The 26,178-nt window shown below is 47.7% G+C and overlaps 2 protein-coding genes across 5 annotated transcripts in view; one reads left to right on the top strand and one right to left on the bottom strand.

Moving 5' to 3' along the window:
• Nucleotides 1–455: 455 nt before the first annotated feature.
• Nucleotides 456–14,368, bottom strand: KLF15 (KLF transcription factor 15). Of its 4 annotated transcripts, none has more exons than XM_082059946.1 (3): nt 14,009–14,368; nt 8,655–9,762; nt 456–2,652 (listed from the first exon to the last, which is right to left on the bottom strand). In XM_082059946.1, exons 2-3 carry the CDS (start codon nt 9,695–9,697, stop codon nt 2,484–2,486), a joined length of 1,212 nt encoding a protein of 403 aa, XP_081916072.1. In that variant the 5' UTR covers nt 9,698–9,762; nt 14,009–14,368; the 3' UTR covers nt 456–2,483. The 4 variants fall into 4 exon arrangements, with proteins under 4 accessions (XP_081916072.1, XP_081916070.1, XP_081916071.1 ...); XM_082059944.1 differs by lacking the exon at nt 14,009–14,368 and adding an exon at nt 10,913–11,396; XM_082059945.1 differs by lacking the exon at nt 14,009–14,368 and adding an exon at nt 10,237–10,258.
• A 5,279-nt stretch (nt 14,369–19,647) lies between these two features.
• The window catches only part of CFAP100 (cilia and flagella associated protein 100), a gene marked incomplete at its 5' end in the record, with an annotated part of 29,177 nt that continues 22,646 nt past the window's right edge, over nt 19,648–26,178 (top strand). Inside the window, 1 exon segment of the mRNA XM_082060356.1 lies at nt 19,648–19,860. Coding sequence (XP_081916482.1) covers nt 19,648–19,860 — 213 coding nt within the window.

Below are 26,178 nucleotides of genomic sequence, written 5' to 3'. Positions count from 1 at the left end.
TTTATCCCCCTTTTGCAAGAAAGAGAACTGCGGCACAAGGCAATCGAGTCCTTTGTCCTGGGTCACACAGTCACCGTCACAGTCTCAAGCAGATTGAAGCCCTTCCTGCTTCACACTAACCACTAGAGCTTGAATTTCCTCAAAACCTGCTTGCTCTAGTTTATTAACTACAGTTTCACTGCGGCTGCGACCTGTTCCACAGCGGTCAGGAACCACAGAAGGCATGGGATCCCAGCACGGCTGTGCGAGGGCTCTGGTGAAGGGACAACTGAAACATCTCACGCCTCCCAAGAAGAAGAAAAACTTCTGAAGGCAACTTCAGGTGTGTTCCATCATTTCCCTGTTACCCAGCACCTGAAAAGTTACATCCAGGTGAATCAAAATTTGAAGCACTACTGTCCCGATTACAGAGCTGGCCACAAAGGAAATTAATGAATAATAATTTCAAGAAGGGATTTAAAATTTCCATTTTCATTTTATTGTCAAAGTAAATATATTTTTATGAAGAACAAAAGAAAATATACAGAATTGTAACTTATGTACACTGGCTTTATAGGTATTTTTGTTTCCAATTTACACAAATTTTGATATGTTATTAAAAGATATTTTATATAGATATGCATCTATGTACAGTTTTATTTACATACATTCATAGGATGTGATATAAACCAGTCAATAGATGATAGTTCATTTATATTAATTTCTAGAGGACAAAAGGAATGCATTCGCTTTAGCCAGACCTGCTGCTCTTGCACAGCGTGGGCCCCTGCTCTGCCTAGTGCTACAATCGCAGTTTCCTATTTCCCATTTTGCCAACAAAAAGACAAACAGATGCCGCCTGCGAATGGAAAGGAAATCTAACATCCATTATAAAATCGTGCCTAATTACTGAATTCTATTTTTTTCTAAAGCTTCTTACAATCACCAGAGTTCAAAAGGAAAAACAAAGCAACGAGAAGAAACACAAACAAAATCATTTGCCTGCTACCATCTGATTATTTGTTCGAATTCCCTTCTTAGCCAGCTACTACACAAATTTGTTTCTTTTGGCTACTGTTCTCACCCATTCGCCCACCCCAGCTGCACGGAGCTCTGACATGGCTGTTGGGAAGGGGAGGATTAGCGCTGAAGATCACGCTTGGACAGAAGATCTCACGGTGCTGTCCCACCAGGCCATGATGCCTCCCACCCTCCCCTGGGTACAGGTACACCCTGCAGGACAGTGGACAAACGGAGACAGCTCCAACCAGCGAGGTGGTGACTCGCCATGGATGCTCAGGATGCCCCGTGCTCACCAGGCACCTCCAGGGCTGGTGCTCTGGTTTCTCCCCCAAGATCACACCAGAGGACAAAAGCAAAGGCAGAAACAGAGCTCAGCTGGTACAGAATCCCAGACTGGTTGGGGCTGGATGGGACCTCTGGAGATCATCCAGTCCAACCCACCTGCTAACGCAGGGTCGCCAGAACAGATCACACAGGATTGTGTCCAGGTGGGTTTGAATGTCTCCAGAGAAGGAGACTCCACACCAGCTCTGGGCAGCCTGGTCCAGGGCTCACTTCTCAAGAACGGCTTCCTGCTGCTTTACGTGCTAGACAACAGCTCTTCTGCTAAAGACAGTGGGTGCTGCAAACCAGGGTCAAAGGAAAGCAGCGTTTCCTTCTAGGTATGGGCATCCCTTCAGCCCCACAGCAGCACGGGACAGGAGAAGCTGCACATGGGACATGCTCAGCCACAGCAAAAGGCTCCGCTCCAAGCCATTTCATCCAGCCTGAGCTTCTGGGTTTGCTTGGGGTATGCCTTTGCTTAGAAATATATATGTATGAATATATATACATAAATATTTATATATAGCCCTAGCCAAGGAAAAGGTAAACGTGAGCTGGGGAAATCAGAGAGGCACATTCCAATGCTCTTCACGCCTTGCTTGCCCCGTCCCCAGCTCCCACTGTTCCTTCTCCTATGGCCAGCCCCTACAAATCCTTGGCTCAGGCAACCCAAAAAACAAAGGAGTTGTTTTCGTTTTAAAAGGAATTTGCTGTTTCCAAACTGGACAAATAGAGCAGCTTAATAAAAACTCACAATGAATGGCCTGCACATGAGCAAAGCCCTCAGGAATGCCAGGGCTATAATTAACTAGCAGCAAGCAACTCTTACATTTTCCTGTGCAGCAGAAAACAGCTAAAAATAAAACACTGCAATTTCCAAAAGCAGCAGCAGCAAAGGAGGGAAAGGTAGAAGGAAAGGAAAATAACATCCTTAAAAAAAAATACAGCAAGGAAGAAGCACCCCCCTCCCCTGACCCAAAAAGAACTTCATTCTAAAATCTTCTTTAAAGGACATGAGACACTCAGACATGGTGGTATCGAGTAACAGCATTGACTGTTCTGTGGAGACAAATAAATTATCACTAGAAATATAGTGAACAAAGTGCTGTCATCGGCTGTTGTAGGACGGCTGGGCGGGAAGGGGCAAGCGGGGCCAATCAGTTCACGGAGCGGACGGAACGGTTGCTTCGTGGAAACCGATGCACCTTGACATGTTTGGACAAATGGTCACTTCGAGCAAACTTCTTCTCGCAGACAGGACACTGGTAGGGTTTCACCCCCGAGTGGGAGCGCCTGTGCCGGGACAGCTCATCTGACCTGGAGAACCTGCAAGAGATGAGAAGACTTTTCAGATTTTTAATTATTTTAATTTTTTTTTTACATTGCTATGTCTCTCAGAACAGGAAAAACAAGTCCCCTCAGGCCACTGAGAGACTCCACTTGAGGCAAAGCCCAAACACACAAACTGAAAGGGACACAAGGGGGCCAGTCTGGTCCCAACCAGTGATGGAAACACACAGTTATCAACCTCACTCCATATCAACTCTGGACTCAGAGCAATGCACAAAGGCAACGCTTGTACTAATCTTGCCCTAAACTCAATAACATGGGTACAGCTCAACAAAAACCAGCGCTGCTCTTGATCCTCCTTCCAAAGCCTGTCCCACATGCTCTCTCCTGCAAATCCAAGCATGGACCCTTCTTGAGGAGAGATACCAACCAACATCCTGCAGATGAGGTCTGCCCCAAGCTCCCACTGGCACCAGCACAACAAACATCCAGTAACTGCATCTAGTTTGAGATAGACCCCAGATAACAGCCCAACAGAGCTGCCCAGAAGTTACATGGCTTATCAGATCCTGCTGAAAAATTGGCTTTTGTATGTGCTCCCATAAAGAGACATTAACATCCCAATACCAGAGATGCTCAACATCGAAACAGCAGAAATCCAGGTGGGCCCCAATGGCCATTAGCATAGTCCCTTCATGGGTAAATTGAAATAAAGATTGAGCCTTTAATTACCAAAACTGTCTCCCAGAGTGATTTCAATTTGGGGTATTTCCCACTTTCCATCTCCACAGAAAAATCCCCAAATAGCCATTGCGAATCCACTGGGCTTTACTGAACCCAAATCAGCTAATCCTTTGGTCCTAACAGTGGGCCTGGTTCTATTTTCAGCTTGGACGTAACTGGGAGCCACAGGGTTAATTAATAATGTCACACTAAAACAGCCCTGTCCAGATGGGTACAAAAAATTCGCTGCCTGACAAAGGGCAATTAAGTGTTTTGTTGCCAGAGCAGTAACAAAGAGCAGCACAGAAAGAGAGCTTGCAAGAAATGGTATCAGCTGTTTATTTACAATAAATAAATGAAGTCATGGGTGCTAGTTGAATAAATGGGGGAAACAACATGTAGAAAAATGTGCCCTTCTGGAGCAAAATAACACATCACCACCAGAGTGAATACGCTGTTTTTAGGAAAGGGGGAAAACAGGACTACTGGGCTCCTATGAATAAGTCCTTCATGCAAGAAAAATAAGTTTCCACATAACGGTTTTAATTAGCTCTGATCACCGCCCGCCAGCTGAGGAATAGAGCACAGGCACTGGGAAACTAGGAATGGTTTCCCCAGTTCCCACAGCTCTTCAGTCCAGGGATGCAACCCAGAGAGTGTTCAGGTCTAATGGAGCCACCAACCTGTTCCTTGTCAGTGACACATCTTCTTCGTAAAGGCTACAACAGAGGTTTCTCTTCTCCCCCAGTACCTGCATGTTTGCTTTCTCTAGCTTCCCTGCTTCTCCCAGCCATGGCTTCCCAAAACCACAGTCTAGACCTGGGAGCAGCAGGACCAGGGATTTCTCCCAAGTCCTTAGTGAGCTAGTCCCAGTGCCGCATTCCTGGAGGGATGCTCTTGGAGAGCTACGGACAAGTGGGACTAAGTCTCTTTCTCGAGAAGGTGGGATGTTGCCTGTGCAAACTCCCTCAGCAGGACTCAGAGCTGGGGAAGGAACAAACCTGTTGCCTGTGAGGGCAACCACATCCAGGGAAAAGAGGCAGCAGTCAGGGAAAAGCACCTTTGCAAAGACCCATCCGCCTATATACAGGCTTATCAGCCAAAGGAGTAAAACCAGATGTGGCGGGGTTGCCTCATCCCATGTCCTTGGTCACTGAGGTCTGGAACAGAAGTGCAGTCGCACATGGCTAATCCTGCACAAGGGCTCTGCAAGTGCATTTTGATGGGAATTGCATGGATGGTGGGGAAGAAATGGGCACATGTCAGGAATGAGCAGCTCTGCTCATACCCCGGGAGCTCGGATGAGTTCATCGAATAAAAATACACTCTGCCTCATAACGATGTCCTTAGCTGAAGAGGCAGGAATGTTGCAATACTGTTCCCCAGCAGTCACAGAAAGATCAGCTTACAGAGCCCACAGAAATAAACCTCAAGCTGTTGGTGTGTTTACAAAAACACAACGCAAAGGTTAGGACAAGGAAGCTGGGAGGATCTGGTGGCCTGGCTCTGCAGTGAAATGATATTTGCAGCATGTTCCGGCACCAAGATCATCCCAAGAAAACTGCAAATAATCGCCAGTGGAATATCAAATCCAAGCAACAGAAAGGCACCTCCAAGGAACACCTCACTATCCCAAATCACTGCCATTTACAGAAGGATTCCTCCTTCAAAAGGAAGGTGGAGGGATCTGGGCAATCCCACAGCAACTAGAAGAGCCTCCTTCAACCTCTTATCTGGTGGGACCCCAAAGAACCCATGACTGCATCTCCCTTGGAGAGAAATTGTAGAACTCCCTGATGTAGGACATGTTCTGTGTCTCCTGGCCATACAAAGACATTGATACATGGCTCACAGGGCAAGAAAGGTCAATAGCTTCAGCCTGGTACTCCATGGTCCCTACCATGGCCACCAGCCATTGGGACCAACTCAGGATGCTCCTCTCTGCAGGGGCGAGGAGGCTCTAGATTCACCCTGCCTATCCCCAAATCAGCACCTCCTGCAAACCCCTCTGCACAGCACCAGCAAAAAAAGTCTAACGCGGGACGCCTGCCCTGATCTGTCCCATGCGTGGTCCTCCCATGCACATATTAAAAGCCTTTAAACCCTCCCTACAAACCAAGCAAAGCTTTTATCACACACTGTCACTTGCAGAGCCAGCCATGGGGAAGCACCTCCAGCCAGAAGATGTGGGACAGCACTTCAACTCTATTGCCTCATCCCCCAGGCCCTGCGGGAACAGCAGCTTTGCAAACCGCTGTGCCCGGGAGGGAAAGCGAGAGCTTCTGCTCAGCGCCATAACACAGCTGCTGGGGACCGGCCCACGCTGCAGCTCAGCTTTTTGGCCAGCCTGTCTCAGGACCAGGACTAGCCAGAGGCTGCCTGTGCCAAAGGTATAAGCTGGCGTGACACGGATCAGCGCGCCGATCGGTACAGTGGGCTATCGACCACAGCGGGTCACCGGCCACTGTGAACGCCTCGCTGCTGCCTGCAGAAAACAGCTCTTGCCCCGTGCCAAAGAAGGGCACGAGCAAGCAGGGTTCACCCTCCTCCAGGGAGGTGCTTGGGGCTCTCCAGCTGTCCCGGGGGGTTAGCAAAAGGGTCTGCTGTGTGCACACCCCTACCTTGGTGCATTTAAAGCGTGCAACTTTGTCATAGAAGGGCTGCCAAGAGAGCTGGGAAAGCTTTAACCCCGCGACAGCTCAGCTACTTTGTGCTAGGCAACACTGTGTTTTGTTTTTGAAATTGCTATCTTCAGTGAGGTCAGATCTTAAGTGTCTTTGGTGAAAAAATAAATACGCAAGCACAAGAATGCAGAGAAAAGAGAGCGAAAAGCAGAGCCCAGCAGTGTTATAGTGCTTAAATCCATCCAAGATGATATAAAACTGCAAGCAAACAGAGAGTCCAGATGCATTAAGTCATGTGAGATCACAGCTCTCGCTGAACTTCTGGAAAAGGTAAACATGTTTTATTGATGAAAGGGGACTGAGTAACTCAGCGCTCAATTGGGTCTGGCCTTTGATGTGGGAGCAGCGTGTAGGGGATGTGCAGGAATGTCAGGCCGGGGCTGATTGCTGGGAGTGAGGGAAACAGCCTCCACTGATGGCTAAACCCCCCCTCCCAGCAGAGCCCTTCCAGAGTTTGGGGGTGTTGGGGATGGGGGAACCAGCCTGGGCTGTGAAATGCAACAAGAGCAATAGAGAGTTTGAAAAGCCCTTCCAGCAGCTGTTTATGGACAAGACATGTGCTCCTCATAGCTAAGGTGATTAATTGCTTATCCCTATTGGGCTCCTCATCTTTAAAAAGTTGTGGCTGGCTGAGGGTGACGGTTCAGTGTGCTCCCGATCATGGGACCTGCACTTCTCTTATCTCACCTTACACCTGTGTCCTGCTTTTGATCCACACCATTTGCTGTACCGATGGGAAGATGCAGGGACCCCGATGTAAATTCCATCTCCACCCCTTACCACCTAATATTCTTCCTAAATGTTCCCCTTGGTTCTGCAGCCTGGAAAACACCAGCTCTGTGGTAAGACAGAGCTACAGAAGGTCACCTACAGGCAACACCTCGGGCTCCTGATCCTGAGCCACAAAAGTCACTGGCAGCGCTGGTATAAATCCCAGTGGAGATCAGACAAACTCTCACATGCCACATGCATTTGTCATGCCAAAAGAAAAAAGAGAGTTTTGCTCACATCCTAGGAAAAGCAAAGGAAAAGCAAAGGAAAAGCAAAGGAAAAGCAAAGGAAAAGCAAAGGAAAAGCAAAGGAAAAGCAAAGGAAAAGCAAAGGAAAAGCAAAGGAAAAGCAAAGGAAAAGCAGCATGACACCCACAGGCAGAAGCCACATCTGCTGCCTCTGCGCACGTACTCTGGCAACCAAATGAGGAGCGAGTGGCTCCGCTGCAGGTCAGGAGCAAACCAGCCTGCGGCTGATGGGACCAATCAGCTAAATAACGTGGCTTTAATTTCAGAGCATCCTGAGCAGCAAGACACTGAGCCCGGCTGGTGAGAAGTGCCAGCAGCACGAAAAGCTAGAAAATCACCACCAGTTTGCAGAGCCACCATAAACTGAAACGGGGAAGAAAAACAAAAATCAAATAAATCAATTGCATTGATCACCTCAATCCTGCCAAGAGGCAAACTTCAAACTGGCCCAGTTGGGGAGCAGAGGATTCAGCCCCTTTGTGACCTTTTCCCTCAAACCAATCCAGCCATCTCTAACTGCTGCATGGCTCACATACTTGCATTTTTACACAATCCTCTCCTGTTACTTTTTACCTCGTCTGTTCCCCATGCTCACAACCCATTTCCTCATTAGACATTGCTCACTGAAGCTCTGTAGGATATTATTTGAAAGAAATCTGGTTTAATTTAATAGAAAGGAGTTAAGGTTTTGTTTTCTCCCATCATAATTTGTAGTGCTTTGTATTAATGCTCATCAGCAGGCAGGCTAGTAACACAACTAATTGGAAAGAGGGGGGAAGGCTTCCACCAAAGCTTCCTTAAAATAAAAAGTTGATGTTTTTTAAAGAAGTTTTAATTTTTCAACAAGTGTTAAAAATAATTTTTTAAAAAACAAAACAAAAATCAAGAGAGACCCTCTGTGAAATGTTTTGCTCAATCAAACCTGCAATCTTTCATTCAAGCGATGCTTAACTCCACCTCAGCCTTCTGGTTATGTTGTTACATCTGACAGCTTTTAGCAACTTTGAGTGGCACCCACGCTTTTTTTTCTGAATCAATGCAGAGAATAAACCCCCAAGCATGCTGGAGTGTCACAGCCAGCACTTCCAGGAGGAGTGGGATGGAGCTCATTTTCCACGAAACCGCACAGAATATTGCTGCTCTGAACGCCGCTCGCTTGTCACAGCCCCTCGGTGATCACGTCCAGCCCCGCACACAGGGATTCTGCCCTAAACCATCTACTCCAGCTCCAGCCCTCAGCTGGGACCAGCCAAGCATCTGCTGCAGCTGCTGTGTTGCAACCAGACCAATGTGACCTCAAGGTACTGCCTGCAGTAACGAGCTTAATCTGACCCTCTTGGAATGAAACACAAATTACAGTGGGATGCTTTGAGGTTTTTTTAAGACACTTAAACAGCTGGTGCCAGCAGGTGATGCGTTGCTATTTAATTTATCAAAGCCCCTGGACCAGCTAACAGGAAAAAGGTAAGGTCTTAATTCTCAAGCCAAACGAACAAGTTATAGGAATAGAAACAATAAATCAGAGTGCAAACCTACTCGCTCGGCAAGTTAAGTTGAGTGAGCAAAAAAAAAGGGTATGGGGGATAGGACAGTGCTGCACCCCAATACTGACCTCCATCCGCAACCCGGCCACGTGCATGCAAAAGGTTTTTCTCCTGTATGCCTCCTCAGGTGGGCTTTCAAATGGCTGCTTTTCGTGTACATCTTGGTACAACCAGGAAAAGAACATTTGTGCATTTTAATGAGTTCTGCTGCAGGGTTCTTTTGAAATTTCTGACCCATGATGATTCCTGTCTGACCCTGGATCATGCCTCCTGGCCCAATTGGCTTGGCGGCGATGGGGACGGGAGCAATGCGGACAAATTTAGAGGACAAGTTCAAATTGGATGACTGAACTATCTGAGGCACAAGGGCAAATGTCTGTCCTTGGATGTTGACTAGGAGTTGTGCAATTTTAACGTTCTCTTGTGCTGGTCCTTGGGAACTAGAGCTGGTGTTGGACTCCTGTTTGATCTGTACAGGCTGAATTTGCAGCATAACCGGTATCCCATTCTCCAGGGACATTCCCCCATTTGAAGCTTGGCCACCTTCCGTTGAGCTGCTCAACTGTTCATTTTTGCTCTCTTTTAAACTAGCGCTGGGTAACATATGGTCTTTCTGCTGTAGCGAAGCAACAGAAACTTGGCTGCAAGATCTCAAGTCCTTGGTCTCACTTTTAGGTCTTTCTTTGAGCTCCAACTCCATGTTCTCCTCCAGAAACTCCTCAATTTCCTCAAGCGTGGGCTGAAATGGTCCAGAGTCTTCCATATCCACAGCAAATTCAGGCAACCTAAAGTACTCCTCTTTCACTATCGGCTGAAGTCTCCTTTTGTCCCACCATGATGCAGCGGCGTTGCCCAAAGATGCCTGGGACAATAAATAGTCTAAGATACTGTCCTGACTTTCCGCACTGGATGTGCTTCCATAGCTGGAGCTGAGCACCTGGGAGTCAGGGCTGGAACAAGAACAAAAGCTGGACGAGTCGCTGTCATCTTCCGACAGGGGAGAGGGCAACATTTGGTAGGACCTCACCCCTGCTGTCATGTCCCCAAAGTATCCAAGAGAAGATCTTGTAGATGAAAAGGATTCATCAGTAGGCAGCAAGTGATCCACCATTCCTGAGCTATCTCCTAGGGTTATCCCAACAGCATATACCACGCAGCAAAAGTTCAGGTGAGAGCCTGAGTGTAGGAAAACAAAACAGCAACAGTCAGAAGTTGGTTTAATCATTTATCTCCGCGAACTAAGGCTCATAAAGCCCTCTAGCTCACGGGAAAGTCCAAAGCAACCAGCCTCGCTGAGTACACACGCTGCTACACGCTTTGATACGTCTGTACCACCCCCTAAGGACTGCCAGGGACAAAGCATTTTGCAGGATTGCACCATGTATTTGCAAAAGAAACCTTTCAGAAATCGTTTCCCAACTGAACACGCTCTAGATTTACAGCTCCCTTCCAGAATATTATTGGGAACAGAAAAAAAAACATGGGCTTTCACCTAACAGTGAAACCCAGAGCCATGGGAGAGAATGGGGAGAGAAAACAAAAATGAAGTGTTGAAATTCTTACCATCTAGAAAAACAAATAAAAAAAGAAGTTTATTGCTGGCGGCCATAAAATGCAAATCCTTTCCTTATCTTGTAGCTTTCCACCAACCTTATTTTTAACTTCCTCGGTTCCACAAATATAGGCTAATCAGCATAATGCAAGGACCAATCTGTCAGGAGCCAAAAATATTTACTGTGCTTCAGCATTTACTAGGCGGATTTTCCCCTCCAGATGCCATGAATCAGTGTGCCAACGTCACCAGCACCTGCACTGCCCCTAATAAGGCTGGCGCTGCGCTGAGCTAATTACCCTGCCCTGGCATGGCAGCTGGCGGCCGGTTTCACTCACCGCTCCATCCTCCCCTCTCTCTGCCTACGGAGGTTGGGGTGATCTGAACCTCCTGCTAGTTCCTAAACTAGGAGGGGGTCTGCAGGGATCCCCAGCATCCCGAACCCACGGCGGGCAGCGGTGCTCCCGGTGTCCCCCGCACCGTGATAAAGCGGCAAGTGGGCAGCATCCCGCAAGCCCCCACTCACGTGAGCCGCAATCCCATTGCAACCCCACGGAGCCACCGCAGCAAAATCCATCGTCCCTGGGGGGGGGGTTGGGAAACGAGCCCACCGCGATGCTCACCGACAGCAGCCACCAACCTGCACTTTCCCAGTTAAGCCGATCAAACTTCTTAGAAAGGTTTCTGGGGAGGGGAAGGTAGGAGGGGTATCTGCATGTTTGTTTTCTTTTTTGGTTTTGCCCCCCACCCAGAGGAAAAATAAAAATTGCTTACAGAGGGAGAATATGCCCCTCGGAGAGCAATCGCAGGGACCTCCAGACGGAGCAAACACTGGCCCTCAGTCATTCGCTCAAGGTGACTGATTGAAAACAGAGCTGTACATGTGCATAATAAAACAACTCTTTCTGTGGAAGGTATGCGGACTGCAGAGATAGGAGTCATTTGATCAGCCTATGAGGTTTTGTGTGTGTGTGAATTAGGAGGCATGTGACCCAGCGTGAAGGAAATGCCAGTCAATCTTGTTACACGCTGTCATTTTCCACAGGCTCTGCCGCTGCGCTTCGGACGCTTTGCCATGAATAGTCAATAGCTCCCAGTTTTGTGCAGGGAAGGGGATGCTTGTCACTGCTATTGCAGAGCATCCTTGCTGCCTCATCTCCAAAAATTTGCCCCGTCTTTGCCATCTCTGGAGAAAAATCACAAGGCGTCTATGCGCTCCGTGCTGCAACGAACGCAGAGCGAGGTATTTTTACACAACACCCTTAAAGAGCTCCATCCCAATGGCAGCATCTATTAATATTTCACAAGGAAAAAACCCCAAACATTTCTTAAAGATACAGCTTCCTCCATCATAGGCATGTGGAGGAAGTAGAGGCAGGTTGAAAGACTGACTTAAAAGTAAGATTGCATATTTTCCTGGTATGCCTGGCCCGCCAGTCAGCTCTGAACTGATAATGAAATACCCACATGTGCCGAACACGAGGAAGTTCAAGCAGAGGTTAGCGGCTCTGTCTTGTGACCTTAGCCTATAATCATTTCTTATAGTAAAAGTGAAAAGTCAAAAGAGCCAAATGACTTCTAACACATGACTTCCTTTTTTTTTTAAATCTCTGTGTTGACAGAGAGCTCCTCCAGCTGAGCCAGTCCCAGTTTTGAAATAGAAAACACAATCTGCTTCGGAGAAGTCTGTATTGGCTTCCCGTAAGAACTCGCCCTAGCAGCTTGTTTCTATCTTGCACCAAAAACTGGTGACTGCCCAGCGCAATGTGGGGCAGAAAGGGGCACCTGCCCTCAGATGGTTTCTGATCTTCCCTCCTATGTCTGTATCGTTCCAGCTAGAACTGCTGAAGAACGGTGCTGTGAGTGAAATCTGGACTGCTATGTGTTTTTTTTCTAAGAAAAGCTGGCGTGCTCTTTACGTGCAGGGAAAGATCACGCACCAAAAGCAGTTGGTAAAGTTATTAAGAAAAAAACAGTTCAAGTTTTCTTTAAATGCCTAGGAACTAGGAAGCCACATTACCAAAATATCTTTATATTTCACTGGGAATAGAACTAAATCCTCATTTGAATAAGGGCTGAAAGGAGGTGGAAAAAACCCAACAAACTCCTAGCAACTGCTGCGAGTAACGTATCCCAGCAGCAAACAGCCAGCGTGCTTATCCCCATCTCTTTTGACATGGAGCAATGTCACCCGGTGTTACCAGAGTCATTTTGAGAAGGCAGGGGACTGTCAGAGGCAAACAGATCCAGGCACACTACGGGCCAGATCTGCTTTCTGTGCTCTCTCAAAACTTGCAGAGCAGCCAAGAAGATTTTGGGGAATGCCTGGAATGCAGGATCGAGCTGAAGCTATATTTTATCCCAAAGGCCAGGCTAACAACCAAAGGGCTTTCATCCCTATTTTGCCTGAAGACACAGCCAAAGCCAGAAGATTCAAAAACAAACAAAAAGCTAGAAATGTAAGCACCTACAGAGGGACCTCAGTGCCTGAGCTGCTGAAAAACAGCCCCTTCTGGAGTGAAATACAGCAGCTGCTCAATAGCACATGGCAGCACCGCGGTCTCCAACTTTTAAGAGTTCCCTGGGTTGTTATGATGTCCCTTCTGCCAGAAACATGTTGTTCTGTTTAAAACCTGTCCATCTAATCACCAGCTGAAAAAAAATAACAGCTACAACAACAAAAAAAAACCCAAAACAAAACAGAAAACAGAGAAGGCGCATTCTGACTCGGAGTAACATTAAAATGTTAAGTCCTGGGAAGTTGTCGAAACACAAGGCCGTATTTCCCAGCCTGTCATTTCTGGACAGTCAGTCCAGGGCAGCTGATCACACAGCGCTCTATGGGCTCAGATACGCTGACAGTCATTTCCCATGTACACTGCTACAGCTCTTCCGAGTTTAGCACTAATCTATGGTTTCCCTTGTTCCCTAAAAGATTTTAAATCTGTTCAGGCCGACTCCTGCTCCACAGACAGAGCCAGAAACCAGGGAGCGAACCAGGCCCGGTGTTTCTAAGAAATTAAAATAGAAATGCACAGGGAAAATAAAGGAAAGAAATAGGAAAGGAAAGCCATCGGCTCTCATGCCTTCTGCAACGTGGCTGCGCTGCTCCCCGGACATGGGGAGGGGAAAACAGAGGGTTGTTGAGGGTCTCCCAGTTTCTTTCCAACCCCACCGCCTCTGGGAAGCTGCAGTCACATTCTCAAAGCCTTATTCTCTGGAAAATACCCCCTCTCGACCTCCAAATCTTGCCTTCCACAAGAAGATGCACTTTACCTGCAGCGTGCACCGGCGGTGCCCCCCCTGCTACCGACAGTCCCCCCGCTGCCTCTTGCACCCCGGGCTGCCCCGAAATAACGCGGGGGCATCAGCCGGGTAGCAGAACCGGCCCGGGGAGCGGGCAATTCCCACCCCAGAACAAGCACCGCCAGGTTTCCACGGCTGCAAAGCGTTTGCTTGTTTGTTTTGGAGGATTTTGCTGTTGTTGTTGTGGGTGGGGAGGGGGGGAGGTGTGCTATTATTTTTATTGTTGCTCCTTCCATCCCTCTTCAGGAGAGTTTGGGGGCCCGAGCTCCCCCCCTCGCCGTGGTCCCCAGTTCACGATGTCCAAGAGTAACCCACCCCCCCCCGCCTGTCACACCATAGCACAGCTCCAGCCTGAAAATAGCCCCCCCAGCGCTGGCCGCAGCCCGGCCCCCCCTGCTGCACCCAGGGCGGGGGGGATTTAACCTTCTATCCCCCCCCGGGGCCGGGCAGCAGCGGCACAAACAACCACCAGCCCCCCCATCGGCCACCGGTGCTGCGGCAGCGGGGGCTCCGCTGGTGGGACGCGCACCCGCGCAAACCTCCGCGGCCCTCGCACACCCTTACCTGAACTCCTCTGCAAGCCGGGGACGGCGGGGAAAAAATGCAAAGAACGCTCAGAAGAATGCAAAAAAAACAACTGGAGTAAAAAAAAAAAATCACAAATACAAGAATAAAAAGCAAAAATAATTATGGAAATTAAAAAGTAAAAAAAAAATAGAACAGCAACAACAAGACGCAGAAGACCCCACGACAAGCAGAAGGAGCCCCGGCGGGGAGCGGAGCGCGGAGCGGCGGGAGGCGGGCGCAGCTCCCCCGGGAGGCGGGTGCGCGGCTGCGGAGCGCGGCCCCGCTCCCGTAGTACTATATCCCCCTCACAGGACGGGCTCCCGGCGGGGGAGGCCGGGGAGAGGCTCGACCGCGTCCGCCGCCCCCATTGGCCCCGCCGCGGCGGAGGCCGGCCCGGCACCGGCCTCAATGGGAACCGCCGCACCGCCCGGCCCGGCCCCCGGGGCGGTACCCGGGAGGGGCAGCGCAGGGACGAGCCCCCGGGACGTGCGGGCTCCTGGAACGGTGCAGACCCTTGCAGGCGTGCACGTTTTTGGAAATGCGCGAGCCCCTGGAGGGGTGCACACGCTTGGAAGAGTGCAAGCCCCTGGGTATGGAGGGGCTCCTTGAGACGTGCGAGTCCCCCGAGATTTGCAAACCCCTGGAAGCGTGCAAGCCCCCTGGATACGTAGAGGCTCTTGGAGGGTTGCAAGCCCCTGGAAGTATGCAAGCCCCTGGATACATAGAGGCTCCTGGAGATGTGGAAGTCCCTGGAGATTTGCAAGCCCCTGGAGGGGTGCAAGCATGTCCCATGCCTTTTGCGTGCTGCACGCCCCGGCTCCTGCCCCGTTCCCACCTGCCTGCTGGAGCGTGATGGGTGATTTCCAGCATGCTAGGAAGTATTGGGGCTTGGGGTCCCTCAGCAGCGTTACTACAGACATTGCTAGTTTTTCATGTAAATGCATATACTAAATATATATATATATATATATATATACTATTGTTATGCCACGTTTGGCATGGATCAGGATCCATGTTTGACCCCTGCAGAGGTGAAGCCCAGCTGAGGAAGCGTGCAGGGCTGCCAGGTGCAGCAGCAGCGAGGTTTCTCTGCTCAGTCAGTGGTTTTCCAAATTCCGTTTTTCATTTTTCAGGTCCTGGGGAAGGTTCACTCATGATAACAGAATACAAGCTTGTGACAAGAGGTCTGTGCACCTTTTTGAGGGTTACATGGGACAGAACATTGTTCCTATTCTCCTACTGAGAGACTGTGGGCCTCAGGGCTGCAAATTGCTGTGCTGCAGGAAAAATTAAGTATTATCCCCATTTGATGATTTTATGGGGGAAACTGAGGCACAGAGGGTCAAACCGAATGTCTGTGGCGGAACCTCACCCTGGTGGGTATCACCGAAGGACCCGGGGTGCTCAGGGCTCTGCTCTCATGCACAGACCTTGCTCTTCCTCTCCATGTTATCTCAATGAATAATGCATAAATACACGCTCATCAACGTCCTACATACTCTATATACAAAAACATCAGGGCCGAACCCTGCATTAGTGTGACTTCCCTGATGTAAGAAGCATTACATCGGTAAAAACTCTGGCCTTAAACATTTTTACCCAAAATAGATTTTTGGCAAACCTTGCTTTGCTGTTTTCTCTCAATTAAAACCCCTTTGTTCCCCGAGTAGGTGAAACTGAGCTTGATGCAATGCAAAGAGCATGGGATTTAGATGCAGCTAAAATCCCAAGCCCTCAAGACAGGGTTTAAATGGAATTTGGATTGTTTGCTGTACAGATGTGAAACTCCTTTACAATGTTTACTACTGTGAAAACAACCAAAACTTACAATCTTAATTTTATCATTGTTATGACTTACATATGCATTGGGACACATTAGAGGTTTCTCTAAATTTTCTTTTTCCACGTGAAAAAGATGATTGAATTGTATTTTAGTTGCAGTAGTTCCCAACTTTCTCTAAATTGCTGGAGAAGCAGCAAAATCCCATATTTACCTTACACAGATCTGCCGCTTTTTCACATCTGCAATGGACCCATTGGTTCGACAACCAGGTAGAAACTTGTTAAAGCAGGTGAAGAGCTTGTGAGTCTGAGCCCAAGCATATTCCTGGGATGAAGAAACACAACTTCAATTCACAGTCACTTTGCTCGGCTCAGGGATGAGTGATTTTCAACTGCACTGAACCCTACAGCATCATATCTGTTCAATACAGCGATCGCTGGGAGGTGAAATACAATGGAAATAAGCAGGCAAGTGTAACTAGAGCTTCTGTATTTCTCCAGACTTCCCTGAAACAAACAAACAAAATTGAAAATGCAGCACACAATACCTGGGAATTGAGTTTAGAGCATCCCGGATGAACCCCTGACCTGAGCTCAATCATGCACTATGTGGCAAGTTCTGGACGCACAAACTTGTTGTGTATGTCCAGATACCCTTTGGTATGCACACAGGGAACTTCAGCAAAGTAAGGACATATGTTCAGTGACTGTGCCTTATGCATTTCTGGGTGTCCAGCAATCTTGCAGAGATCACTGCCCTGACCAGGCTGTTGGCCACCACGATACATTGGACAAATATCCAAAGTGCCCTTTTTCTGCCCAGACAAAATCTCTAGCCAGAGACAAACATTAAAAACAAACGAACAGGATATATAGCAGCCCAACTTCTGATACTTGGCTTTAGCATAAGGAATTTCACTTCTACACCAACCCATCATTGTACAACAGAGAATAATGAGAAAACGTGCAAAAGCCTCTGTCACTTGGAGCCCGGCTCTGGGGTCGTCCTTAGCGAAACATGTCCACAGGTTCCTCCCCAACAGCACATACATTGAGCAGAAACTTTATCTGTCAAATTTTCTTACCCAGGATGATCACCTTGTTGTACTCGTGAGTCTGCTGGGAGGGCTTCAAACCACAGTCCTGGTTTTGGAGTCCACAGGTTCACTTTGGGGTTTAAACCCAAAACTGAGAACTACAAGCTGCAGTGGCAGGTGCCAGGCTCTGGGCTGACTTGGCCACTTCTCCATCCCTCTGGGATATCCGAATGCACTTCTCAAGCTGGGAACTGATTTACTGACTGATTGTTCAGAGCCCCGTGACAGCAAAAGCAAATTGACACCCATCTAAGTTTTGCTTTAGATTTTGGAAACACAACAAGTTTTATCAACAGCAGGGCAAATGCACAGATCCAGACAAATCGGATCACTTTTGGCTTCCACTTTTTTAATGGGAACAAGGAATGACTGTTGGGCTGGGACAGGCTTTTGGGGGTGACTTGTGTGCAGTTGTGATCAATGTCTCACATCAGCTTCTTTCCTCTAGTACTGCAGCAAAACTGAGTCCATGATTCCTGGTGCAAAACACATGTCCTTTCCCCTGCCCCATCCTTTTTGGGCATCGCTGAGAGATTTGCTTCCCTCTGTTCATCTCTTCGTTAAGTCCTTTTAAAATCTGTTATTACCTCTGTCCCTTGGTTGTGCCCGGGGATTTTCCATTCTCTCATTGCCACCTTTCGGGAAAGAGCTTCAGTCAAACTGGTTCCCCTGCCCCAGCGACCTTTCTAGCATTCCTACAGCCCAGTCAAACACTGGGTTAACATAAAGTTAAGGTCCTTTTCATTGCCTTTTGTCTGGTGACCGTGTGTTAAAGATGCAGTCAGGAAAGGCAAATAAACCTCAGCATCCAAACCTTTTAAAATTTTCCTGGAGATGATAATAGCATTGCATTATAAAGTTAAAAAGAAACCATAGGCTAAAGTTGTCCCCACGCTATTATGCCACGTAGCACAGACCCATTAAAGGTGGGAAAGGCAGCAAAAGGCTCACCTGCTCCGCACTCGACGGTTTACACCTGAGAATTGTTTGGCTCTGCCCACACTTTGCCTTTCCATCTGTGGCTGTACAGAGACTGATTTTCCCTGCCTCAGTTTCTCCCATCTCTGTACGTTGTTTGTGCAGCTCTGTGCTACAAATTACTTCTCATTTTTGAAGGGCCTGGAAGGCAAAGTGTTTGAACTTCACGGAGGGGCAAAAAGAGGGATTGAGCTGCACGGGGCAAGTGCTGTGCTGACTTTAGAGGTCACCTGTGGTAGCTCTGCTCCAGCCCCTGCTATTCCCCCTTTACTGCAGCAGCAAGCTTTTAGTGATCCACCCAGCCAACCGGCCACTTGGCAAAACATGGGTTAGTCAGGCTGAATTGATCACTTGCACATTTCCATGTGATTTAAAAATTAAGGCTGCTCTTTTTCCAATGAAAGAAGCAAAACAATCAGGTAAAAAAAAATTAAAAGGAACTTCAAATTCTCTTTTTTTTTTTTTTTTAACATTTTTTTAATTATCCTCCTGCGGATTAATCCCTTCCACTTGCCACGAAGCTGGTGGCTGCGTCCAGCCGGGCTCTGCTGGGCTGCAGCTTTCAGTACGAGAACAGTTACACGGACACAGGGAACAGAAAAGCTCGTCGGACCCTCCAGTAAAGTTCCGCTCACTTTAACTCAGCAGTCCTTGACACCCGCAGATAAGGACTGCAAGTTCTCTCGGTACTACAGAAATATTGACACAAAGAATATGTTTATCCCTGATTGTGGTTCTGCAGGACAAGGTGGAAATGGCAACAGCGATCTCAGGACTTCATTTCTTTGGCCTTGCAAGGGCACCTGTGCTGCAGGGCCAACAGCTTATTGATTTTATATTTTTTTTCTTTCTGTCACTAGTTTGGAAATTACGTTGTCTTTTCAAGTCAGAGTCATAGGCCTAGAGGGAGATATGTTGGAAGAAATTCATTTTAGGATTTTTTATGTTAACACTGGACTATTAAAGACAGGAAGGAGCTGGGGAGAGTTTCTGATTTTCTCCCAACCTTTCTATCCATTACAATCCTGAGAGAGAAAATGTCAGCTGGTTTTCTGGGTGGTATTTCTCTAAGCCATCTTTAACCAGGTCCAGCTCCAACCTCGGGTTTCGATGCACAAGCCCTGCAGTGTAATCTATTGGCCAAAGCACCCACGAGCAGAGCTGCACCTGCTAGCATTATGGACATCTGAGGGAACCAGACCCCGTTCTGCAGGGTTATGGGTGGGACAGACAAGTTGCCTCATCACTGCCTCCCCCAGCTTAATGGTGAGATGAAGAAGACAACCTGGGGCTCAGCTGTTTAAACCCCGGTCCTGCAGCTGCGCAGAAGTCAATGTCTCCAACATGACACATGAGGTTCATCGGGAGAGGTCCAAGAGCAAGGGGAGCAGCCTGGCCAGGGCCATCCCTCCTGCAGATGACTCAGGGGCAGGCAGGTCTGTGGATGTGACAAAACCCATTGACTCACTTCGGGGAGATTCAGCAGCCACCTCTGCTCATCCGAGTTTAGGAAAGCAAAAGAGGCTGAAAGACGTGCAGGAAGATCTGAGACGTGAGGAATGCTGGCTCCCGTTCAGGAGCGGATCTGCAATAAACTGTGTGCCCCTGCCCTCTCCTGGAAGGAATACGCCAGAGCTGGGTGTGCTTGTGCAGGATTCTTGTGCTGAGCACTCCAGGGCAGCGGCTCAAGGTGCTGAGAGGAGATGGTGATTTTGAAGACAATGTTTACAGGAACAAACAACCACGACCGCGTTGTGCACATCGTGCGTTGCCAACACCATGGCTGCCCGAAACTGGCACACCCCTCAAGAGAATTCAGATGATTTCAAGGAAGAGCCGCCTGCCTGTCTGGCCGTTTGCATTGAATTGGGAAACAGAAAGGATGACCCAACTGGTGGAATCCAGAGCCTTACACTGCCCTTAAATGGTAAACACAATGCCTACATGAAAACACTGGTAACCTTCGCTCAGATCACAGCGGAGCATCACCAGGTCAGAAACACAGCACAGTGGCACCAACAGACAGTACTCCTGGGGTACCAGTGCAGAATGGGCGAGTGGGACCCCATCGCTTGGCCAATGATATCATGAGAGCCAGCAGGGAGGATTACTCTATAACCTCCAGAGAGACTGAGTCGAGCTGGCGCCAAAGTATAAAGTCCTCAAAATTGGGAAGATCCAGGTCTGGGGGTCTGGTCCTGAACCTCCAGCTGTGATGTTACTATTAACCCTCCAGACACACGGTTCAGTGAATATGACCCATTTGCGTAAATTCACACCTGAATATATTAGATGTTTTTGCAAAGCTTCCTTCTTCTCCAAAGTCATGCGAACTGCATTATTTTTTCTAAACACCAAACATCCAAAGCAATACTAGTTCTGTTCTACAAAGAGGACTGGTTAGCAAATCACTGCTGTTGTGATAATAGTGGGAGTGATGAACCACAAAAACCAAGTGCAAACTCTACAAATAAGTCTACATTTCAATAGTTACAGCATAGGACTATGAATCAGAAGCTCTGGAAGGGCAGGAGCAACTGTATGTGCACTATATAACCTCAAAAGTGTATCACATGCTTCAAGTTTTCTTTGCAGTTGTATTTCATCAAGTCTTTGTAAACCCAGCAAAAATATGCCAAGATCCTCCAACGTGTTGGATTGGTGAATCACCCCCTCGCAGCTGCTCAGCAGAGGGGAAAATGAGGCTGTGCATTGTAGACCGGCTGTGAGGAAATGTTGGGGGGCATTAGCTTTTACACTTTGGCTAATTGCTGCCTTCCTGATGGGGAAGTCACTGAAGACCACGATGACACTACGTAATATCTTGACCAGTTCCTCAACTGGTTTCTTTCCCTGTTCCACCCAAGTATAAGTCCCGTTTGTTGGGTTTGTGGTATGTTCAGTGCATTCCTTTACCCTCCCCTTCACCCTCTTATCAAAAGGATGAACTTCAATAAAGCAGCTCCAGCTGCCTTAGAAAGATAGAAGGTTCCCATCTTCTGCTTCAGTACAGGGGTTAAGAACAATGTTTCTGTTCATCACAGAAATAAATGTTAAATGAAAGTTGAGTTATATCCCTCCTGTGACTAATGTTCTAACTTGTTTTCTGAAGTTAATTCTTCATACACTTTTCGCCCCCCCTCTTGTTCTCTCTTACATTTGTCCAGACTCCCGTGTTCCTGAGGGACTAATTACCCACTCAGCAGTTATTCTGAAGTCCAATTGTAATAGTTGGCAAAATTCCATTCTTCCATGCAAGCTTTCAAAATAACTCCTCAATTTATTTCAAATAGCATCACTCTCTGGAGCTTCTTCCCAATTTGCATTGCCCTGGACTGAGATTTATTTCACTGGTGTTGAGAACTGACTGCTTTGCTTGTGACAAGGCAGATGGTCTCAGCAGCATAATTAAAAACAAACAAAAAAGCTCAAAACAAATGGATTGGTCATTTAAAAAATTATCCATTGTGATGTAATCATCTGTTTTCTTATCTAATTAATCTTTAATAGCAATGTAAGCAATGGAGAAAACACGGGTTGAGACCTGGATTATTCCTCTTCAAAATACAGATGTGATCATAGAAAATGTTTTCATTCATACGAACCTTGGACTTGTCAAAAGGTTTTGAGGGAAATTAGTCACACATCCTGTGATCTAAAGAGGCACATTTTCTTCTTATGCATGTATCTGGGAGCAAAATGTTCACCCCTACTGGTGTCACAAGAGCTAACAGAGAGCTAAATTCAGATTAATACCATATATTTTTTTCCAATATATATAGTGCTTGAGAGGAAACCATGTATATTGTCTGTATAGCCAGAAGTGTCTCACCTCTTCTCCTTGCTCATCGGTGTCTCCACCTGCTCCCTAAGGATGATAATCTTTGTACAATACTGAACAAACTGATGTTCATAAAATGCACTTGGATTGTTTGGTGTAGAATATATAGAAAAATATGGTGACAAAACCTTTTTTTCAGGACACCCGAATTGTGCCGGTGGCACAGAGAATATGGCAGCTCCTATGAGAAGAATCTCTGATCACTGAATGCGAGAGAGCATCACATCTCATAATATTTAATGATTTCATTTTTCCAAAACTTCTGCTTAATGACATGCTAATTCATGTTTTCCTAGAGAAAAAAATATCTCTAAACCTCTGCACATCACCCAGTATTTGGCCAAGTGGACTTGGCATCTGCCTGCTGCAGAGGCACCAAGCAGCAACTGCCCTGGGCTCTAAAGCAGATTTACCCCAATGCCTGGGCATCCTTTAGATCTGGAGTTTATTTTTAGTCCTTAACCTTGCATTTACTTGTGATCATCCTGTGAACTAATGCTGGCAGTAGGACTTTACTAGATAGTGCTATGGCTCCTGTCAATCAACAAGTATCAACTTTCTTATTACAGTTACGCACTGGTCGTGCGAACTTACTGGTTAGATGAAGTTCACTATTCTAATTCTCTTTGGAATTCTTGTCTAAATATCACAGCCCTTAAGGTAAACATTGTCTAATTTCTGCCCTGTGAAGAGCCAAGTATCATCACACCAGCGCTTCTCCCAACCAGCACGACCAGTCACAAAATTTTGCTTTTACACCCAAAAATAAGATAGTTATCACTATCAGAGAAGACAGAAAGGCTGTTGGTTCTGGGATGTCAAGCTTTTCACTTTAAGCACGTAAAATCAATTATAATCACAAGTGTAAGTTATTTGCTGATGGGACCCACAGCAACACCAGTATAATGAGGAGTTTCACTGACGGGCTCAGCAGAGGCTAAAGAAATCAATTGCAAACTCTGGGTCTCTATCAAAATTGATCCGGTAATTAAATATTTACTTTCAAGACTTGTCTCAGTCCTATTTCCAGCTTGAAATTACATCTTTTTTAAAGCTACCTCTGCTCCTACATGTTATTATAAAAAAAGTCTCCCTTTTTTATTTAAACCTAGCAAAGTTTTTTTAATACAGTTTTCTACATCTTATTGTTTCTTCACTTAACGAGCCATCAAAAATATTCCTGTTAGCATTACAGATCATCTCTTTTTTTACTTCCCCCAGGGCATTCACCACATGTGGCAGAGCCCGGGGTGCAGCTTCACGAGCAGCGCTGAGCTACGCTGGAACCGTCCCGCTGGATTTACAACATGGAAAATCCCAATATTTCCAAAAAAATCAAAACTTGGGAGCTGTCCTTAATCTGTCAGCACCTTTTCGAGAAGAACTGCCTGGGCATTCATATAAAAATTGAAACCATCAAACACTCCTTCCTTCTCCTGACCTATGTGCAGAGCTGTCAAACCGGGACCGTAGGCTGGGCCAGCGCACAGCCGGCCGAACCAGAAATATCATGTTGCTGCTCCAGGGCTGGAAGCTGCCCGCTTCAAACCGGGGCTGGCAGATGTGAAATGTCACCAGCCACCCATACCAGTGGGTAGGTCTGGCGAAGGGCTGGTGAGGCGCAGGCAAGGCTTGTCATGATGCCAAGAGGCTGCGATGAATCACGACCTGCTGAGCAGCGCAAGGGTATTTCACAACTGCGCGGTGCTGCCGGAGCCCCTGGGGAGTGCAGCAGGTTTGAGGTGCCTCGGGGCGCGGGGAAGTTGGTCTGTACTGCCCTGGGGACCTGCCAGTCTCTTCCTTCCCTGCAGCACGGGGAAACCTTCCCTGTTGCAAACAGGCAGGTGTAGCGGTGTATCTCACATCCTTGTTTCGCCAAGGCTGGTTGGGTTCGGACCGAGTCTGCTGCTTTAACTGTTGCTCTTGCCTTCTGAAGACCGCAGCAGCAAGCGTTCAAAATAGCTGCTTATAGATAACGTGCTCCTATTCTCTTAATCAGTGGAGATGAGCGTCAAACTGCAGCCAGTGATTTACTGGCACCCTCTGTCACGCTGCCTGCTGCAGCTCCGTGATAAATGACATTTGCTTGTGCCAGCCTGACTTCCAAGCACAGGAAAGGCTGAGAGTTTGCTGGAGTTTTATCTGCTCACATGCCAACATTGGTGGATGCTCCTTTTCAAAGCAACTCCCATTTGCTTTCAGTCAGAGGTTTCTGGAGCAGCAGGAATTTGCAGGGAAGAGCCCAGCATGGAAGCAGCTCCACCGTGCAAAGCAGCACAGGCCGCCTGTGCTGCCATTTGGGAACCTGTTAATTGCACTGCACGGGGTCGAACCAGCAGCAGCCGTGCAGCTGCACATCACCAGGTCGGGCTCTGCCAGCGCCGGGACGAGGTACAGGATTGCAGCCTTTGACGTCATTCCAGCAGGACCGAGCTCAGACGTCTGTCCCGAGCAGAGATTGCGCACGGCCTCCCCGGAGAACAGACACGTTGTGCAACACCGAAACAGACTTTACCGAGGAACTGGGCATCGCAGCAAATCACTGCAGCACCCCCAGGATTTGGCCTTCGGTGTGTAGAAATAACAAGGGTTTGGCAATGAAACCGGTGCACGTCTGCTCAAAAAGCTGTTTAATAATTTGCCTTCTGGCAAAAACATTTAAAATAGAGGGGGCATTGCTGTGCAGCAGCAAAATGATGGACAAAAGACCTGTTTGCCCTCCCAAGAGGGGCTGCTTGCATGGGGTAGAGCAGACAGTTTGAACAACCCTTGAATTTTTTTCATGTTCTTTGGGTACTGCCCAATACAAACAGGCTTGGGTGAGAGAAATGAAGACTACAACAATCCCATGGTTAGTGTAGGTGCACGGAGATGTTTAGGTCTTTCTCTGGAGTAAGAGAACCAATGAAGGTTCATGAGGAAGCCAAAAGATGATGTTTTGGCTTTTCTAGAAAGAGAGGATGGGAAGGTGGCCCTGCCATCAGAGCCCATAAAATCCTCATAAGAATACAAGCCAGCAGAAGAGCTTCAACAACCCAGAACAAGAGGTGCAGAAAGGAATAAAAAAGCTGAAAGAAACCCCCACCTTGAGCAGAGGCTCCTGAGCCGTGCTGGAAGGCGGCCTCCGCATGGGACAGGGCCAGCCCAAGGACTTGGCACTTCTCGACCTTCTTTTGGAGCCCACTGAGACCCAGACAACAAACAAAAAAATTTGTCGGCTCAATTACTACAGCTGCCTCCTCCCTCAGTCCCACTTTTGAGAGGAAAATGCGCCAGGAGCCTTCTTTGGCTGCCTTCAAATCCACATTGCTGCTGAGGAGCCACACAGGCTGCTTCAAGGGGCTGTCTTGAGCAGTCGTGTGTTAATGGAGCTGCAGGATTTACCCTCTGAAAAGAGATGGAGCTGTGACTCAGGATGAGCACAAAGTCCCAGGTCTAGCACAGCTTGTGGTGAAGGGGAAGGTAAATGAGGCAAACTGCTGGAGTTTTCATTGGGCTTATCCCAAGGTGATGCTATGTAATCAAACAAGGAAACTTTAAACAGCTTAAAACACCTTCAGTGAGGAACTGGACTCTGTTCCTTCTGCTGTAACTAAATATAGATGTATTGTAGAAGTAAAACTCCTTCACCATTTAACAATGCCAACAGCAGGAGATGGTTTACAAGATGCTAGCGGAACTATCACAAAAGTCTTTAACTAGTCCTTGAGAATGGTTTAGCCATAGGCCAGGCACAGAAAGCACTGAAAGATCTACAGGAAACTAAATATAAGCGTAACAGAAATCCAGACTCTCTTATTTTACAAGTCCCTTTCCCACAGCCGCCACCTATCTGAACAGCCTTAGCAAGATACATTAGATTTTATCTAGGAAGCTTAAAAAATGGGAAATGGCAAAAAGGGCTGGATCCGAAGGACGAGCACCAGGTTGCTTTCCCTGTGGGGTACTGTCTGGGGAAACTGGGAGCAGTACATTTTAGTCCATATAACACAGACGTGTGTGGGGCCATTGGAGAGGGTACAGGATGGCAAGCGTTTTCAGTCTGCTTTCCATACCAGGGTCGTGTCCTGCAGCTGTACCAAAAAGGCCCACAGCAAAACAGAGGCTGCCAATCTGAGCTCAAACCAAAACCGTTCCAAAGAGGTCATTTACCTTGGATGTGGTGTTGCTGACAGGGGGAAAAACCATGGGCAGGCAGCGAGCAGAGTCCCTGCTGAGCCAGCCGGTGCCCGGAGCTGCCAGTGCTGGGATGGCTGCTGCTCCGACACTGGGCTGGCCAGTGGGTCTGTCAATATTGCACAAGCCCTGGGGAGATGGGGTGAGAAGGGAAACCATTGCGGTAGGCACCTGGATGCACCTGAGCCTTTCATCAGCAGAAATGGCTCTTGTCCCTACACCTGACTCAGCCTCCCGGTGTTGCAAAATCCCTGCTCATATCACAAAATCACAGACTGGTTGGGGTTGGAAGG

Source organism: Streptopelia decaocto, assembly GCF_964273445.1.
Source record: "Streptopelia decaocto genome assembly, chromosome: 8".
NCBI classification, from domain to species: Eukaryota; Metazoa; Chordata; class Aves; order Columbiformes; family Columbidae; genus Streptopelia; species Streptopelia decaocto.
Note: the sequence above shows the minus strand (reverse complement) of the source record. Positions and strands in the feature narration are given on the sequence as shown.